The sequence below is a fragment of the Grammomys surdaster genome, unplaced genomic scaffold, assembly GCF_004785775.1.
Source record: "Grammomys surdaster isolate TR1022 unplaced genomic scaffold, NIH_TR_1.0 239, whole genome shotgun sequence".
NCBI lineage: Eukaryota > Metazoa > Chordata > Mammalia > Rodentia > Muridae > Grammomys > Grammomys surdaster.
This window is the reverse complement of record NW_021604684.1, coordinates 1,746,730-1,766,365: the sequence shown is the minus strand read 5'-3', so window position 1 is coordinate 1,766,365 and position 19,636 is coordinate 1,746,730. Positions and strand designations below refer to the sequence as shown.

General features: G+C 40.1%; 1 protein-coding gene across 7 annotated transcripts in view; it reads left to right on the top strand.

Moving 5' to 3' along the window:
• The window catches only part of Tcf4 (transcription factor 4), a 341,691-nt gene that overhangs the window by 244,656 nt on the left and 77,399 nt on the right, over positions 1 to 19,636 (top strand). For 2 of the 7 annotated variants that reach the window (XM_028774179.1, XM_028774178.1), the window contains exon 1: positions 3,435 to 3,606. The exons of the other annotated variants lie outside the window; for them this stretch is intronic. In XM_028774179.1, the coding sequence (XP_028630012.1) occupies positions 3,538 to 3,606 (69 nt within the window). In that variant the 5' untranslated portion in view covers positions 3,435 to 3,537. Of the gene's footprint in view, positions 1 to 3,434; positions 3,607 to 19,636 lie in introns of those variants that run through there. 7 annotated transcript variants of the gene reach the window in all.

Sequence of the window (19,636 nt, the reverse complement as noted above, 5' to 3'; positions counted from 1 at the left end):
TTTCTTTCTTTCTTTCTTTCTTTCTTTCTTTCTTTCTTTCTTTCTTTTTCTTTCTTTCCACCTGTAACAGTTTGTTGTCTAAGTCTTTAAAATATATATATAATTTCTCCTACTTGAACTAAAACAGTAATTGTTAGTCATAATTTTCATTATGTTCTGGAGTCTGCTTGTGTCTCTTGGCTACATGGTTATGCCTCCATCAGGTAGAATGTTATCCTGTGTCTGAGTGTTCCATCTTTTCTTGGATGGATCTTAGCTGGAAGTTGGGAATCATGAAAAAGGTGTTTGTGGAGCGGTTGAATAAATATATTAACCCAGGGTCTGCTTTCAATAACTGTAGGATTTGGGTAGTTACTTGTTCAGTGATGTAATTCATTCACCCCACAAGATCTTACTGAATATCTCTCTACCTTTCTGGGACTATTACACCATTGCCTTGAGAGTGTCTGTTCAAAGAACTCTCAGTTTCCTGTGACATGGTATGTGTATGTTGCAAGCACCAAATGTGCTTCACCTCAAATATATCTTATCAAGGAATTCTTGGAAAAAATAACAAATTGTTAACTAGATTCTAGAAGAAATAAATGGTATTAACATCTTTTAGGTAATCAGTTTTATTATTTAATAAATATTGGTGGCTAGTTTCACCATCTACTGCATTTCCAATAATGCTTGGTAAGAGAGCTGGCCCACTGTTTAGCCTGGCTGTCATTTCAGTGATGAAAGCGGCCTCATTGCTCAGGTCCTGTTGGTTAAGTATACACTGATGCAAACCAGTAGACGGCCTTACAAACTAGCTGCTTAAGATCTAGACTTCTTTTTAAGTGATTATAAAACACATGGATTCTTGCACACAGCTCCAGTCTTCTGTGCTCACTCCCCACGCATCTCACTCAGGATTTATCACGAATGATATTTCTGTCACAAAGACAACTTCAGAGTCTGAGATTGAAGAACTGTCTCAGCTGACAAGGCACTGACTTGAGTTCTGTGAGTGACATGTACTTCAAGGGCAGCAAAGCAAACCCCACACATCACTGGATGACAGTGCATCCTGCCTTGCTGGGCATCATTCACAAATAACCCTTCAAAGTTGTACATCTTTATTAACCAACACAAATACGCACTTTTGAAATGTTAGAATCTTTTTTGCATCAGCTAATAAATCCCAAAAGCTTAATGTTCTAGTCCTACTTTAACTATTTCTCTTTCACATGCCAAATCGAAAGACCTTAAAGTCTTATCAAATTAAAGTATTTAGTTGTACCCGTCTTAAAGAAATCATGTCTTTACCTTTAAAAACTATGAATTATAGCCCATTGAAGTATGAGTTTATATATAATTGATGGAGAGGCATTTATATCTTTGCAAAATGTACAAGAAAATAGATTTAATGTAGGTGGAAAGAGATAATTGTTTATGGAAATAGTTCAGGGCTTCTAGCAGCCACATCCAGAATATTAGGTAAGATCTAGAGGCAGTTCACTAAATAAGGGGTTTCTCTGACAACAACACAGGAACAACAGCAACAAGCCCATCGTAACTTCTATCTCCAAATTCCAGCGTCCAAGTTCCGGTTTCCACACTGTCCTGTGGCAGTGGGCACCCTGGCTTTGGGTGTTAACACTGAAGGTGGTTTAAAGGGTACAAATGGGATCCTGTCAGATTGACAACTAACTGTTCTAATGAGGAAAAAATCCTCAAAGCATGAAATTTGAATGAAATGTGTGATTATAATTCAAGTACTGTTTACACAAACCTCTGGGGACCTTCCAAATAAATGCAGAGCAAGTGAGTTAGACAAACCTCTGGGCCGTGTGTGTGTGTGTGTGTGTGTGTGTGTGTGTGTGTGTGTTAGTGTGGGGGAAACTTTCCAGCCTTAGCTAACTAAGCCTCTGCTCTCCAGTCCACTCCAGACCTCCGTTGTCTATTAATACTGTATGTGTTTTGTTACAGCGTTGAGTCGTAAGGAAATAGGTGCTTTGCATTATTAAAGTTGATTCTGAAGAGTAGATGTGTGCTCGGTGGCATTTGCCTCGGCATATGCAAATGATTTAGTTTCATTTGGGATCAATTCCCAGAGGCCCTCCTTTCCTGTGATGCTCTGAATTTGGCAAGCTCAAGTCAGCCCATCTCCCTCCCCCCCTTCTTTCCTTTCCTTTTTTTTTAAACTCCCCTTTTGTTAGTTGATATATTTTTCAAAAGACAACAAAAATATCACCCTGCTTGATAAAAACCTTGCAATTCTATTGTTCAGTGACAACCAATAAAGGTGAAGGGAGGTTTTCGTTTTCCTAAAGTTTAGTAAAATCTAAGTTTACAAAAAAAAAAAAAAGTGCGTGGAACGTTTAAAATATTTATGCAGAAATCAGGCTCCTGGGGCGAGTCAAAACTCTGAAAAAACCGTGGTCTCTAAGGTACCTTTTTAGGAATTGACAGCTGTGAGCGATTGGTAGATTCGGACTTAACCAATAAACTTGCCTTAGAACCCAGCAAACAAACAGGCTTAAGTTGCAGCTGGGTTCTCTATTGCCATGGCAGTCCAGACTGCAGAGTGTGTGGGTTTGGGATGCCCAGCCCTAAGGAGGGGAAGCCGGGCTTCATGGCATTTAGCTAGCCCGCTTTTGTCCACGCAGCCGGCTGCAGCGTGGCGAGGTGAAGTTCACCGGCGGGCGGCCACCCTCTGCCCCAGGTCTGAGAGCCTGGGTCTTGCAGAGCCCTGGGCCCGCCGCTCTGTTACTCTGTTTCATTCCACAACCCGGTTTTGTAGGTTGTTGACCAAGCAGCCTGAAAACACTGCCCCCTCTCTCTGTATGAGCGAGGTCAGAGACGTGGTGGGTTTTTTTTCCCTTCCTCCACTACGCCCCCCCCCCTCGCCCCCCTTTCTCCGAATCGAGTTCTCAGGCAGCTGCGTACAATGCTGGGAGCTAGCCAGCAGCAGAGACAGATGGCAGAGTTATTAGATGTGCATCGTACGATTCCCTTCCTGCCACTCGCTTTTTAATCAAATTAAAACAAAAAAGAAAGAGAGGGAGAGAGAGAGAGGGGGAGTCAATTAACCGCATTTGTATTCTGCTCAATAATGGACCCTGTTCCACTTTTACCCTAAGGCAGTTGAGTGGAAATTTTAGAGAAGAAAAGGGGTGCCTAAAACAAAACAAAAAAGAGGGAGAGAGAGAGAGAGAGAGAGAGAGAGAGAGAGAGAAGTGAAGCCTGCAGGAATTTGTAAGAATCGGCATTATTCGAGGAACTGAACTGATAAAAACCCCTCGGAAAAGTTGCAGCGATCTCGAGTGCTCGGCTGCGGCGCTGCACAGGCCGGGCCGCCATCCAGCCTGCGCGAACTTGAGCGTCTGACAGCAGCGCCGGGGCCTCCCCCGCCCGCCAGGAATGGTCTCTTCCTGCTTTGCATATTCACCACGCTTGGCCCGGCCATATGGGAAAATGCAACTGAAGGAATTGTTGTGAAAAAAGGGACAGCGAGTTTGAAATAAAAGTTGTTAGAGTGGTACTGAGGAGAAAAAAGAATCCGAGGCCATGTACTGCGCATACACCATCCCGGGCATGGGCGGCAACTCTTTGATGTACTACTATAATGGGAAAGCGGTAAGCGAACTCGGGCTGCGAGGGGCATTGGGGACAAGTTTTATGGTCACAGGGATGAGCATTCTAGGCGGGGAGCATTGTTTGCGAAGTTGTGCAGGACTGCCGCACCTTTCTCGGTGCCATGAAATATTTATCATCTGCGAGTCCTAGGATGTTTCGCTTGCCTTCTTCTTGCTTTTTGCCTTTCCCCCAGTAGAGAACCATCAAAGCTTTACAAAGCTCCTGAAAGTAGATCCCAGAGAGAAAGTTTGCAGTCAGGTGAACTTAGGAGGTTGTACGATTTGAAATAATATTAATTTAAAAAGGACTTTCGGCAAAATTCTTTTTACTTTCAAATGATTGGAAGGAGGAGCAGATTATGAAGAGAACCGAGAAAGCCCAAGTTAGCCTGAGAAAAAATTGGGGGTAAGTTTCTCTCCGGATTGAGGTTTTGTGCTGTCTAAAGTCTTACTAAGTTGGAAACCATGGGGAGTGGACAACAGATAAGAGATTAAAATAGATCAAAAACTTAGAACGGACATATCTGATGGAGTAGATTATATAAGCTTGTTTTTTAAACCAAAAAAGGAAGGGGTGGGGGGGATAAGAATCCATTCGTGCATGTAACAATATTGTGAGTTATTTGTGCTGTGTGGCGTTTTCCTCAATTTCCCCTCTTCTAACAGAAAAGCTTGATTTAAGTGGGGGAAAGTGTCTGGTATCTTGTGTATAACCCCAGCAGAAGTCTTATAGTTGCCATCTGGAGGTTTATTTTATTTTTCCTTTGCCTGGGCCCTCTGAAGGAAAAGGATTTCAATATTTAGTAAGTTGGAATGTGGTGCTCTCAGGAAGAGTTGGTCAATGGTGGAGTAAAATTTCATCTTAAAATAGCAGAGAAGGGAGATGGTGGTGAAAAGCAGCCCTTTAGGAACTGTTCTCACCATGTTGTGCTTTGAACTTACGTTTGAGTTGCTCTTAATCAGTGTGATAGTTGGGCCAAAGAGAGCGATCAGAGCTTTCAGGAAGGCCCAGTTCAGAAGCACTGATTGGTGCAATCGAGTTAAATGTGTGTGTGCTTGTATATGCATGTAAGCATTTATATATACACATATATGTATATATACATATACGTAAATATGCACAGATGTATGCATCTTGCTTATTTCTAGTGGCCTCACTGGTACATATACATGAGCTTTTGAGCTAGCTTAAGGAGTTTAACAGTTATCCAGGTCTATGAATTTCTTACTTTTATTTTGAAGTATCAGTAAATCATCACATGTTTATAAATACTTATAACTTTTTAAATCCCCCTTTGAAGAATATTGCATGTAATCAGGACAATAGTTAAATGTGGTAAATAAAGTTGCTGTTGAAGTAAAAGGCTTGTATTATAGATTGGTCAGTGTTTAAATCTGTGACCTTAAATATTGGGTTTAGAAAACTGGGCTTTAAAAAGAATGGTATCTGAATTGCAATCATTAGGGGTTTATCCCTGTTTAAGACTTTTGCCTGTGGTCTCTTAGACATTCCCATACACACCATAATATTTCCGTTGATTTTTAAAGCCCTTTTCAGTAAACTTCACGAATGCTGTTAATGTGATCAACAAATGTGTCTGTGAACTAGTGAGATACAGCCCAGGAGTCGGTTGCCCTGTGCACTGAAGAATTATATATTATGTGCATATACATGAAAAGATTATATGTTACATTATGTATTACAATAAATAAAAGTTATGGGTTTTAACTTTAAAGATTACTAATGATGTGAATTTTATATGTTACTTACTAGTTTTACATCTTAGGCAGCTGAATTGTCAAATTTTTAGCTAAAGCTTGGGCATTTTAATTTCCTTATGGCCCAAAGGAATTTTTTAAAATATGTATTCCATTCCTACAGCTTGCCAGTTGCCTCTACCATAAGAAAATGCTGACTATGACATCATATCACTAATATGCCCTCGCAGTTGCCAAATATTTTGGTTGTTAGATTTTTTTTTTTGAAAGGATGGTACTCATAAAATCAAGATCACTCTGTCACAGGAAATGTATTTATAGGAACTGTTTTAAGACGTTTATTAAAAACAAATCTGGTGATGTGTATCTTTATTGATTCAAACACTAGAAAGAGGCAAATTGTACATACATTATATTTAGGAAAAATAGCCATGTGGGGCCTCAGCAGAGAACCTTGGAAACAACGGATGGTCACCAATACTTAGATTTAACTTGGTGACATAGCCAGCAAAGTCCACTTGTGTGTGGTCCACGGAAGGCCCAGTTCTAGAACATTTTTCCAAGACACCCTCATGCATACCCTGGGGAAAGGGCTTTCTGTTTATTCCACAGTGTGTATTGTGCTGGCTCTACTTCTACATTCAGCTGCCTTTGGTTTGATGCCAGACATCTTGTGGAGATTGTATACGTCATGCACTGATTGTTCAACATGCCTATGAAAGCGACTTTACCTTTCTTGAATTTTGTTTGTCTGGGGTCTGACTATTTGTATCGTGTGTGTGTGTGTGTGTGTGTGTGTGTGTGTGTGTGTGTGTGAGAGAGAGAGAGAGGGAGAGAGAGAGAGAGAGAGAGAGAGAGAGAGAGAGAGAGAGAGAGAGAACACGCACTGTGTTTTCCAACCTGAACTGTTAAGCTTGGCCCTCTCTATGGCACAGGTTTTCCTCTGAAGACAGCCCAGCACTGACTTCCTTCTTTTTTCCCCAGTGACAAGTCAATTACTTGTTTAAATTCAGTTTGAACTCTCTGAACTGAGAGAGGCAAGAGGAAGCAGGTTTTTCCCTGTGAATAAACAAAAGAAGAAAAATGGAAAAATCCTTCCTTCCCAAACACTGATTTTTTTTTTTTAGGTTGCAGCAAGAATACAAGAGAACATGACGATTATCTTCTTTTTGAACCAGCAAACACAGTGTTTGTAAAATCTTTTTTCTCCCCCACTTCCTAGCAAGAGAAACACTTTAATCAAATGATATTTTGGGACAAAGGAAAATGTAGACCGGCTCTGTCACCTTAGGATAGAAAATGCCCTGCTACAATACTCAAATTGTTGCCACGCTTGCACGGAGGACAGTGATTTGTCCTTAAGTGTGGACTTCATGAGCTAAGACCTTAAATAACCTTAACCCAAGAGCTCCCGAAGAATAAATCTTGAGTGTAAACGAGAGCATTTGTAAAACCCAGCTTTGCCTCAGGGGAGAGGTCAATGAACTTGGCCAATCATTTTTGGTGTGATTTCCCCCCTGTGCATTATTACCTTGCATGTAAGCGAATCCCAGTCTCAGCTAAATGAAAATTTGAAGGAATTATCCTTCAGCTGTCAGAAAAAGGTTTCTGGAAGAGTAATGTTTCTTTTGAGTGTTGAGAACTCTAGCTTACGTCAAATTGTGCTACTGTCTGTCTTTATTAAGTCCATAAGAAGTACAATGGGCATTATATAGGACATAACCTGGTCTACAAAAAAAAATGGGGGGCAAAAGAAGTCAATAACTCTAGCCCTAAATTTTGTTTTTTTTCCCCCCAAGGTCCACATGCTCACCAAATTTGAATTTTAATGAGTAAATTATTTGGTCAAATTCCATATAGCTAAAAATATGGCAATTCCACGTAAATGAAGCTCTGGCAAATGAAATTGAAAACAAAAGTGGTAAAATTTCTTCCTAATAGTAATTTCAGATCACACCATAGGCTCTCTCGGCAGCCTGTGCATGTGTTAAGCCATATAGGGAAACCTGTGATTATTCTAATTGCTCTTTTTGCTTCATCCTAACAAGCTTCAAACCGTGTCTCAAACTAGTTGTTTTGAAATAGTTATTTGTCAAGTCATCAGATCTCAGAAGGCGAGGGAGAACCAGCGTCCGTGTTTATAGTCCAACGGTTGGTCATATTATGCCGCTTTTCATCTTCAGAGAGTTCAAAGGCAAAAACAAAGCGAAACTCTTTTCTGATATTAAGGCCGCCCAAACCCAGAAACATCGGAATAACAGGACGCCTCAGCTCCCAGTCATTCTTGGAACAAAGTTCACCTATACACAAGTAAAAAATCACCGTCAGCAAGCCTTCTCAGGGCTCAAGTATGAAGGCTTCAGTTCTTATGAATTTGCCATGGAAATGGGCAGCATAAAAAGATTAATATCTTAATAGCACCAGAAATAACATTGCTGAGTACATTTTTCATATGACCTTTTTTAAAAAATATAAAATATAAAATAAAAATCCTGGCTAGGGCAGTTACAGATAAGTAAGCACCGGGCTTTAAAGTTTTCCATAATGTGTTCAGTATGCAAATTGAAATTGACATTTTAAAAGTAATTTTAGAAAAATTATCATTTCAGAGCCTTGGCTATAAACATAAGAAACCAGTATAAATTTATTTCAATTTAAAAATATTTTAGTTGCTAATACAAAGGAAAAAATGGTTAGATCACAAACCATTTTTTAGCTGCCTACTAATGTTTAAAAAAAATCAAAGAAAAAGCATTTAGGAAAACATATATATTTTTTGAGCTTACTATTTGGTATTATTGACATACAGAACATTTTAATTGAGTGATTTTAAGATAACAATAAAATTGTTTTCCTGTCTGTATTTAATTTCTTAAAACAAAACTATGTTGATTTTGTCTAAGCTGGTAAATGTTCACCAGACACTTAATCTTGATACTGTAGCCACCTCTTGCTCAGCTGCCTCTGATTAAATTTCCAAAAATCCCTGCTTGAGATTCACGGACGCCAGTTTGAATATTTTTGCCAGGAGGCTAATTTCTTAGGAAGAAAACGTGTATGTGGCTCACTTTATTTAACCCTTGTTTTCTGGTAGGTTTGAATGCTCTGACACTTGGGAAGCATCCGGCTCCCAGTACTAGGTGATGGTGACTGCATTGTTTCAGGAGTTAGGAAAAAGGACTCAGGAAGCTGGGAAGGGGTGGGGGTGGGCAAAGGAATGGTCAGGGGAAAACAGAAGGAGCTGGGTCCTGTTAACTACCTTTCCAACTGATAGACAGGAAATTGTACTGCATGCTTCCTGCCCCTCCATGTACTTGATTCATAGGAAAATCCCTACTGTCTCTCTTTTTTTTTTTTTTACTGCTCCTCCATTTTATTTTGATTTGTTTTTTAGTAAAATTGAGAAGGCACCACAAAGGCCTGAGGATAATTAATTTTTTCTCCATGCCTTACTGGCCAAACAGCTTTACCTTCTTTTAACTGAAGACGTTATCAGATTTCATCATCCCGAATACTGTGTGTGTGTGTGTGTGTGTGTGTGTGTGTGTGTGTGTGTGTGTGTTCCCAAACCAGCTTGAAACTTCTGTCACTTCTCTGGCACTGAGAGAGATGCTGCTGTGTCCTCTCTTTATGGTGGACCATGTCCGTGGTTAGCAGTCCGCCATCAGGAGAGTCATGATGAACAGAACTAAAGCCCCTTAACCCCTGACCTGGTGAGAAGATATCAATTTTTAAGTAATGGCTGGGATAAATTTAAAAGTTGTTCAAACTGGAGCTTACTTTTACCCTGAGAAGAGAATTCAATGGGAGCATATGTTTGCTCCCCACAGCAACCCTGAATGCTTTCTCCCTAGCTCATGCAGCAAGTGATGTGTTGTTTGCTAGTTTTTTTTTTAATCCCCTCCAGTATTGTTGAACCTACACAAAGGCACATTTGCTCATCCTCGTTATAGAAGGAAGACGATGGAGGGTCAAGTGTTTTCAAATTTCTAAATGTCTGATTAGATTTTTTATTTAGTCGTTGGCCCTGCATACTTGCAAACATACCTCTAAGATGACACGGGGCAAAATGAGATGTGATAAAAATGATGGGCGGTGACAAATGAAATCCTGCATGTTCCTCAGCCATTTACAGCCGGAGTCCTACAACAGTGGTCTGTACACCCCTAGAATCAAATGAATAGTGTCAAAAGAGATGGGAGACAAGTTTGTAAAAGAATTGTATTCTCAAGACATAGGTGACGCTGGAAGTTACCACCGGAGCTTGCAGAACATTGAAATCCCTCTGGACTTCTAGTTTTTAAATGGATAATAACTTCTATGGTTCATTGTCATATTATGTAAAGTGAACAGTAGAGATAATCCTTAAGTTTTGTTGAGCAAAGGGATATTTTCTCTTCCGAAGAACAGTTCTTAAGGCCAATCCTCCTCCCTTTGAGAATGTTTTGGGAGGTGATGCGAGGCTTTCTTCTTTGACGTGCTGGAGATCTCTAAACTCCCAAACTGTAGCTTTGCCCTCACAGGTGCGCTTGTGTTACAGCACCACATTGTACTTAAGAGTATTTAAGTTCCATTTTCTGATAATGTTGTCTTTACACTCCAGGCTGCATTTATTACTTTTCCAGTTTTCCCCAAACCCTTCCTCAGTTCTTAAGGAGGCCTGGTATTTTATTCCAGATGACTTGGAAGGGATTGGTATAGCTGTAATGTTTTGTTTGGAGGGGACAGCACCTTAAGCTCAGTTCCTTCTCCCCCAAGTTGGGTTAGAGACTGAGCTGAAACACCTGAGCAATAGGAAGTGTCAGCTCCCAGACGTGATGGTTAGATGGCAGCTCCAACTGAAAACATGCTGGATTTGGTGGGCATCCTCCAGGGACCTAGAGCTGTGCTTTCCTCCAGGCTGGAATGCACTCCTTCTGAGAGAGGGCACAGTGAAGTAATTGGTGGGACCAAGTGGGGAAGAGTTGAATTCCAGCTGCTTCCATTGTAACTGACCTGAAAATGAACAGAGATGCTGAGAATGGAGACTCACGGTCGACGTGCCTCTTTCACCTCCACAAACCTAAGGGTGAGATTTATAAAGTACCGAATGACTGAACCAATAATGATCCTACTCAAGGGGGAATTGCTGTGTTGGGAAAAGCTCACACGCCATTTTAAAAATAGTTGGTGCATTTACCAACCACAGCTCTGTTACTAGAGCCCAATAAAGTTTACCCCAGTGTGGAAACACCCCTAGTTTTTACTGTCAGCCAGCCAGTGAGCATGCTATGGACTGTCACCTCTTCTTGGATCCTCACCCCTTTGGTGATATTTTTACCATCTTAAAATATTCATAATGGAGCACATTTGAAAGACACTAGATTCTCACCTCCAAGAAAGGAAAAAAATGTAAGTGTGCTGTAGTCTTTCTTGCTCTCTGACTCGTGTCCCCCCCCCCACCCCCTTTTTAGTAAAGAGAATAACACTGCATTCCTCAATAGTTTTCCTAGAGAATAAAGCAAATTACATTGATGTTACATGCATATTTAAACTCCATCCAGTTAAGTACTGATGTGATTAAAATAATCAAATGTATTACTTAAAAAATTAAAAAGGATAAATTCCGTACCCCATTATTTTATTGACTTTTAAATATAAATTGCAGAAATGTTTACATTCCTAATGGCATTATTAAGATAAACTGACAAATCAGAGGGAAAAAAAAAGTTGATTGGCCAGCACATTATTATTTCTGCACCTGCTATTACAATTCATGAGAGCCTAGCAGGTCTGAGCAGGGTGGAGGGCGTTTTTCCCCCCTAGGCTCCCTTTGTGTGATTGTGGGGGTTGGGATAAATGTTGAACAAGTGTGGTTTCACTTTGTAGTGCCTTTGTGTGTGTTGTCATGATTAAACGACTATAGAGTATTCCGCATAGCTTTGGAATTAGTATGCAAATAATAGAGGAAAGGAAGGTTTCCCTTTACCTGATGCCTTGAACATCACCAGGAGAAAATGGAAAGTCAGGTTTTTAGTAGAAGTTGTCCAGTGGCAGATATGGCCAGCTCTTCAGTTTTACCCTGGGCATCTCTAAGGTCTGGAAGGAATACTTGCGATTTTTATTTTCTTATTATGTATCCGCCAGGAGGTTAGAGAGACCTGAAGCAACCTCTGTAAACCGTGAGCAGTGTGACATTGCCAGTGCATTCCTCTGTTTCCTTCTGCTCGTAATCTGGAGTACCATTTTCCCAACATCGGACTTAGTTTCTCTGTAGCAGAGATGATAGTATTTGCCAATAGAATTGTAGACTTCTGACGGTACTTATTACAGTACAGTTCCCACAGACCAACGTCCACTTTGCACGCAGGGAGGGATAATTGATGCTCAGTTCTTGTCTTTTAGTGTATTTAACTCTATTTTAAATATTCTTTAAGAATGCCATTCTGTTCTCTGAAAGGCATTACATTTGGACTGAGAGGGAAGTATATTGTCTCATGCTGTGGCTAGTTAGAGCTTGTAAAGACCTGGATAAAACCCCATTACTTCTTGAAAGACAGTGGTTACCACCAATTCACAGGAGTTTAGACTTCGTCCTATAATAATTGGAACGCCCAGACTTTAATAACACTTAATGTGAAGCATGGATCCCACTTAATCTCCTCCTGTCTTCACAGCAAAATGTTTACATAAATGAACTCTCAATTCGATATCGACTCTTTAGCCTAGTCCCTTCCAAAGTTAATACTATTGCCATAATTAAACATGTTCGGCCTCTGCCATAGGGCTGCCTCTTAAGATCCATGCTCAGCCCTTTTCTTTTAAGCCATCTGCCAGTTAGGTCAGCAATGAAACAGGAGCCCAATTTTGTAAATTAAAGCACATGAGTTCTTTGTCATTGTATTAGACAATCTGCTTCAGAGGGAGCAGAAGATAGCATTCCACCATATTTTCATTTTGTTGTATTTACAACAGAAATGTATGTGCTCAAATCGGTTATTTTCAGCCCATGACAGCTGTGATATTTAAAATGATCACAGCTGCTGTGACTTAGAATTGATTTTTCTATTAACACCTGAAAAAAAAATAAAAAGCCCTGTGCTGTATTAAAAACTTAAATGACATGAGTGTAAAATTAGGTATGTTGATGGGAGTCCGGCGACCTCACTTCCCAGAGCTCTCAGCATGCAGCCAAGCTCTGGGATGCAGGCAGCGAATGGGCAAGCACCGCAAAGAGGTGCTGGGTGGTTCCATGCCGTCACTTTGAGAGGGTTCATGTCACCGGCAGATGCTCCTGGCGCCACTTTACAGTGTCAGCTCTGCTAATAAAACCTTTTAGGATTCAGTTTACTTAATTAACCCCTCAAAAGATGACTTACAGGAATCATTATGAGAACCTGACCTCTGCGATGCAGAAGCTGTGTTATCTTTCAGAGACAACACAGAGAAATGCAAAACCACACTCATTTGTCCCTTGTGGAGGATGGGTTAGTTTTATGGCTTTTTCCTCCCACACAGACAGGAAAAAAAGAGAACAGTAGCAAAGGAGAACCAAGTTGTACCTGTGCTCTTTTAGGCAAGCCCTTATTTTTAGAGATCTTTACTACCTTTTGGATTCCTACTTTGCATATCCACTAAACAGACATGTTTCAGAATTGTGATTCCTAGATTCCATTGGTCTCTTACGATGTCTCTAGTCCGAAGTCGGTTGGTTATTGGAGTGTCAATGTAGCAATGGACTGACTGCTTAACAATGCAACCATTCTAGGCCTTTTGGTGTCGTATGTAAAGCTTACAGCTGAATAATAGTGCCTTCCCAGACGCATTGCCAATGGGGAGCACTGTAGATTAAACTCTTTGGCTAGTCCTGTGCTTTTCACCTTCATAACTCAATCAGAATAGAAAGCATGGCAGGTTTGACTGTGACAAATGTATGCCTGGATGAGATAAAGAATGATGGCTGGTAGGTGGATGGATGGATAGACTATATAATTAGACAGTAGCCAATAATGCCAATTATTTATTGCTCAAACTTGTTTATTCATCAGAAAGTTAGATAAATTGTATTGGTTTGGGTTCTACATATAAGTGAGAGCAAGTCAGCTGGAAATCCAAAACATTTCTATTACATCATCAAAGTCAATATAGAGCTCATCTGAAAAGTTCTAAAACAAACACAGATTGCTGAACGCTCCAGGTCCCAATATCACATTCAAAACGATCATGGGTGTAAATGGTTTTGCCCTAGTTCAGAGGGCAGAAGATACTTCTAGAGATGTTTATAGAAAAGCTCAGAAAATCCAAATGGGTATTTGTTGCTGACAGACTCTGATTACAAACATGTATCTCTGGAGCAGTGGTGCCTCCCAGGGGACAGATGGAAGCAGTTTTGATTGTTGCAATTATGGGGAGAGGTAGGGGGATGCTACCGGCATATGGTTCTAGATGCTAAACCCAGCACTGTGCACAGAACTGCCCCTTGGCAGAGCAGAGGCAGACAAGTCCTGCTTTAGACATGTTGGATCTGGACATTTGTAGTTAATTCTTGCCATGTGAGCCACATACAGAGTTCCTTCCTTCCTTCCTTCCTTCCTTCCTTCCTTCCTTCCTTCCTCCCTCCCTCCCTCCCTCCCTCCCTCCCTCCCTTCCTCCCTCCTTTCCTTCCTGTCTACCATCTCTCTCTCTTCTGTCCTAGCCCTTTCCCTCCCTCCCCTCCACCGACTACTCCACTTTCCACTTTTCCTTTCCCCCTTTCCCATTCTTCCTTCCCTCCTTTCTTTTTCTTCTCCCCCCAATTTTCCTTTACACTTTCACCTTACCCTCCAACCAATTTCCTTCTACTTTATTTCTTTTTGATATATCATACTATACTATATAATATTGTTCAACTATTTCCATGATTTACCAAGAAAATGTAGTGTTTCGTTCGCAATATTATATAGTAAATTATTTGTGAACTAACTGAAGTGACTTCAAAGCAGCTGTTAAACTGAGTTGAGCCAATAAGAAATATATTCTCCATAATATATGTATGTGTGTGTGTGTGTGTGTGTGTGTATGCGTGTATATATATATATATCATATCTTTTAAAAGATTGGGAACTCCATCCATGTTCCTTGTTTTATCTTTTATCCTAAAGGCAATGTATTACTTTTTTCCCCAGAGCACATAAAAAAGAAAAAGGGCATTAGCCTAAAGAATAATTGATAATTACACAGACATATTTGAGGGGAGCAATAAAGATATTTTTTGAATCCTTCATGTGTGTGTGTGTGCGTGTGTGTGTGTGTGTGTGTGTATGTAAATTGTCTACATCAAAAAAGGATGATAAAGATTAAAGTAAACTTGAGGAACTCTTCAGCTTTCCCAGTAAAGCAGGGTTTTTTTTTTTTTTTTTTTTTTTTCTCTACTGACAACTGATGGCTTCTCTTCCTCACCCTGCCCAATGTCCATCATTACTGTAGCTTTCTGGCTGTGATTTAGAAAGGGATACTGAGACCTTGGTTGGCTTCCCTAGCAGTCTGTGCAGAAGGTTGAAGGATCTGATGCCAGAGTTTCAATACCTGCCAACTTTTAGAACCTAGAACGTCTCACTTCTTAGAAGCCAAGTTTTAGAGTTGCCAAGTCGGACAGTACCTTGTGCCACCCTTCAGTTTCTGCCTCAGGCTATACAAGATTCTCCAAGGTTTGATCGGAGGAGACGTGACAACTTAGCCAAGCAGTTCAGATTCATGGTGGACCTTTAGTGCAGATAAGTTCTTCTTACTGTTTAAGTGCATTGGTTCATAGGATTGCCTTTCTGCCCCCAAAGCACCTACACGATATACTGATTGCTTCCTGACCACCTCAGCCCTGTGCAGCTCTAGCGAAGTCCTACCCACCAACAACTAGAGAATAGATTCAGATCTGCCTCTTTCTGAGGTACTTGTGAATTTGCCCTATGTTGGCTTTTGCGGGGGTCATGTTGTCATATTGGGTGGTGCAGAATTGTCTGGATTCATAGTGAGCAGCTACAGAGATGTCATTGACCTGTTGTCATGCAAAGAACTACAGGTTGCCACTTTGATAATTTCATTTATTTGAGCATTTCCATTTATGGGAGATTGTGATTGTTTTACATCATCAACTGATTTTAAAGAAACAGTCTTTTATGGATTATTGTCCTTGTTTTCAGTTTTGATTAATCACTGGCTATCTGTGTTAGGTCCTCATTATTCCTCTGATATTCTGTAAACCCCAGTATAATCCTTTGAATACATTAAAGCAATAATATGCTTATTATTGATCTCAGAATCTGTTTTGTAAAAAGTCTGGTTATGTGATAGTTGTGTATTTATAGGTTATGAAATCTGTGTAGAGTGCCTTTTCTTTCATGTTTAGGCAGCAAGTACTTTAAAGCTATGATAAAACCTAGACTAACTCATTATACTCTGAACATTTGATAACATACATTACAAGCCTCCATTCCTTCAGAACCTGCTCTCAAGTTCTTCCCAAAGAAATGTAATCCTTCTGCATCCCATAAGTCAGGTACTCCAAAAGCACTTAGCCCTTTTCAAAGGCTAACGTTACCCTGACAACTGGAGTAGCTGCTAGCCAAGTGTGGCTATTGCCATTAAATTTAATGATGAAAACTAAAAACAACTTTTAAAAATTAAGTTTCTCAGTTATACCAACTATATTTGAAGTCCCCAGCCTCATGTCCGTGGTCTCTCTGTATTGAATAGGCACAGGGATCTCTTACATCAGTGTGAGAAGTTTTGTTGGAGAAATACCCTGTCTAAGAAATGGAAGCAGGTATGTATGAATTTCATAGATTGCTCAAGGTCACATGGATCGTGAAGAGGGGAGTCCCTTCCACCATGTATTTCAGTATGCTTTTTGGCCTTTCTTTTCACTTCAGCTAAGATAACGTCCATGCCCCTTGTATTTTATTAGATGCTCAAGCCAATTATATTTGTTGCTCTTTAATTTAAAGTTAGTCATTGGTATACTCAGTCTTTTTCAAGAATCAGTCCCTTAGTCTGTTTGCATAGAAGAAGAACTTTGAATCCCCTTCCTCTACCTCAACCAAAGGGATTCTGAAGGACAGGATCCACCATGTCTTAAGACATCTTAAACTTATTAGCTTATTGCAGACAACCAATACATGCTGACATGAAGACACCCCAATAAATGTGATACATCTGAAGTGCACACCTATTTCTCTGTAAGGCAGAGAGAGCCTTGACTGGAAGGCTCTCCTGATGTCCACAGAAAGCAGGCTACTCTTGTATTGTTGTTCTGTTGAAAGTTACAGTTTTCTGGAAATAGGAAATAGTTTTCGCCTGTTCAGGTGTTTATGAGCACATCCTTTAGTTCCTTCATACCTTATACCTACCATTCTTGAATAGACAGTGAGGAATGCCCACGTTTCCCTATATCGCGCGGCTGCACAGACTAGGTGCTTGGCACATGCTCCCAGTGCTCTCTTCTCGGGCTTATTAATGGTATCGCAAGCCATAGTTTCTCTTAATAATAACCATGATGTCAAGAGGCATCCGTGCTCTGTGCGCTCTTTCAGTTTGGCCCATGTTTCATTCCTGTAATGCAAATACCACTTTAAACTTAGCAATGCCAATTTGCATTAATATTTTGGTTTCATATAGCTAGCTAGCTATTGCATCTCAGAAACAAGTGCATTTTAATGAGTACTGGCAGAATGATAAAAAGGTTATTCATTAAATACTATTGTAGAAAATACAGCAGTTGGTTGCCAGAAATCATTAAAGCCAAATATAGTGTGCATTGAGGCTCCGAGGATGCCCCTCTTTAGGAGTATATGACCCTGTGGCGCTCACTGCAGTAAGAATCAATACTATTCATGAAGGCATGAAGGGTGGGGTTAATTAATATAGAATACAAGCCAGTACACCATTGACACCAGTGTTGATTTTTTAAGTTTTAAACATATTTTACATTTTTGATATCTGTCACGAGATCATAGGGCATCGCCTCAGAATTCATGCACAGGACTTTTAACAGCCAGGAAGACTGAGTTGTGAAGTAATGCATTCTTAAAGCTTGCATTTTGGTCTTAAATCCTGAGTGGCGTCCCCGCCCTCCATTTTATGATTTTTTTTCCTCCCCTTTCTGGGAATGCTTTATGAGAATAGTGAGCAATATATTTTTTCTTTTTTTTTCTTTTGCGGGGTAATGTAGGGAAAATTACAAATTTGCAACTGGCTCTTTAGAAATCCGCTACTTTAACACATGCGCTCTCTAGCTGCTGCCATGGCTGTCATAGCTTGTGGTTCCTAATTATAATGAGCTTTTTTGGTGGTGTTATTGCAGTTGTTTTTCCCCCAGCCCCCTCAACTCACTTTTCCCAGAAGAGAGTTCCAAGCCTTTGAAAATTCTCATGATTTTGCAAATCCACTCTATTTTTGTCGCGAATACAGGAAAGTTAAAATTGGCTGGTCTGCTGCCATGTTTTGAATCCAATTTTAAAGCAACCCTTTGCAACCCGGGGAGTGAAGCTGACATCTTTGTATCTGTAATGAAGATAATTACACCTGCAAGGTGACATCACTAGCAAAGTGACAAACGCACTTGAGAACCGAGTCCCCCGTCTCCTCTGAATCCTGTAGACCACTTTTTGGCACTCAGCTCTAGACACCTCTTTCATGCCTGTCGTTTGAGAAGTTGCTTTCAGATGGATTTACTAAAGCTGACTGACACGGGGTTAAATTAATTCTTTTCTTTATTAGTCGAAGTGATACAGACCGTTCTTGGACTAATGTAGCTTAATTAGTGGTCAATTAAAACTGAACATTGCTGAATTGAAGTTCTTTGATCAAACTCCCTGGCATGGGTTCCCTTTCTTTAACTAGCCACCATCTTGAATTCATTTGGAATCAGTAGTATAAACAAGTTTAAAACTGGTTCTTTTATAAGAAAGTCAGCAGGCTTGTATAGCTGTGGTTTCCTTTTTTTTACTTCTGTAGGCGGCAATTCAAAGGCTAAATGAAAACAGCGCTAAACCCTGGAAAAAAAATACATTTTTAAAAGTAACAGTAAGTAGTCAGTAAGCAGTCAGTGCCCCAACCCGTTTATCTGTAAATAATTAATACATGCTCTCCCAATATAAAGGACCCCTCCCCAAACTCTCCGACTAGAGGGCCACAGTAATAATAAAAAGCGAAGGGCACATACACAACGTACCTGGGTGTCTCTGGCAGTAGAGAAGGTTGATGGTTACAGAGATGGCCCCAGTTTCTCCTAAAGTCCTTCTTCGTTGCTCATGGGATAGTATTTCATCTCTCTGCCTTTGAGATTGGGTCTGAGATACCATGTAAATTAGTTGTGGATTTCATCATTTCTTTTAGAGGGCATTGCTGAATTCACATGAGGGCTGAAGAGGTATAATTCCGCACTGCCACTTGGTTAAAGTGTCTAGTGCTTTTGGTAGAGTTTTGGTGCCGTTATCCTATCCTACCCCCCCACACACAAAAAAAAGATAAGAACAAGAGACGTTACTGAGTAGCTAATGCAGCCTCGTCGGTTACCCTGTGCCCTGTCTTAATATTTAAAGTACATACTCTGCTCTTGTCTAAACATAAATTGATACCATTCAGAAATATCAGGTACTGAAAGCTTATTACCCTGAAACTACCCATGGAAGATGGCATTCAGTTAATGCTGTGTACTTTAAGGTGTTAATTTAAACTGGTAGTTCTTGAACTAGAAACCAAAGTAATAAACTACAATGAAAGAATGAATTGGCTGTCCATAAATGGCTTCTTCTGTATTGTTCACAAGAAGAATTAAGGAGGAGTTTGGAAGTGACCATGTACTTTTTCCCCTCCACAACAAATGATTAGATTCTGCAGTTTTCGTTCCATATAGCCAAAAATTATAGTTATAAACTGTAATTAAAATTAAAAACTTCATCCCTTGACAGAAAGAGAAATTGTTTATAGTCAACGCGCCTTTCAGCGCTCTCTCTTGCCTTCTCCCTAAAGGGCTGATTAGGAAGAATAATTGGGGATGATAGCGGGAGGAAGACGACAATTCCATTTAATTAAAGATAATTTATTTTACTTTAAATTGGTGATGTCCCACATGAATAAGAGTAGATTTAGCAGATAGATTTATTAATGGGTACTGACATCTCAGTTGACAGAAAAAGCAAACATTTTCTTTCTTCATTGTTTTTATTGCGTCCCAGCACCTGAAATTGCTGTCAGCCAGCTTCCTCCGCTGCTTGTCAGAGCTGCAGGCTTTTCTACCAAATATGCAATTACTGGTTTATCACTAAAACCAACTTGATCCTCTCCTGAGTTTAAAAAAA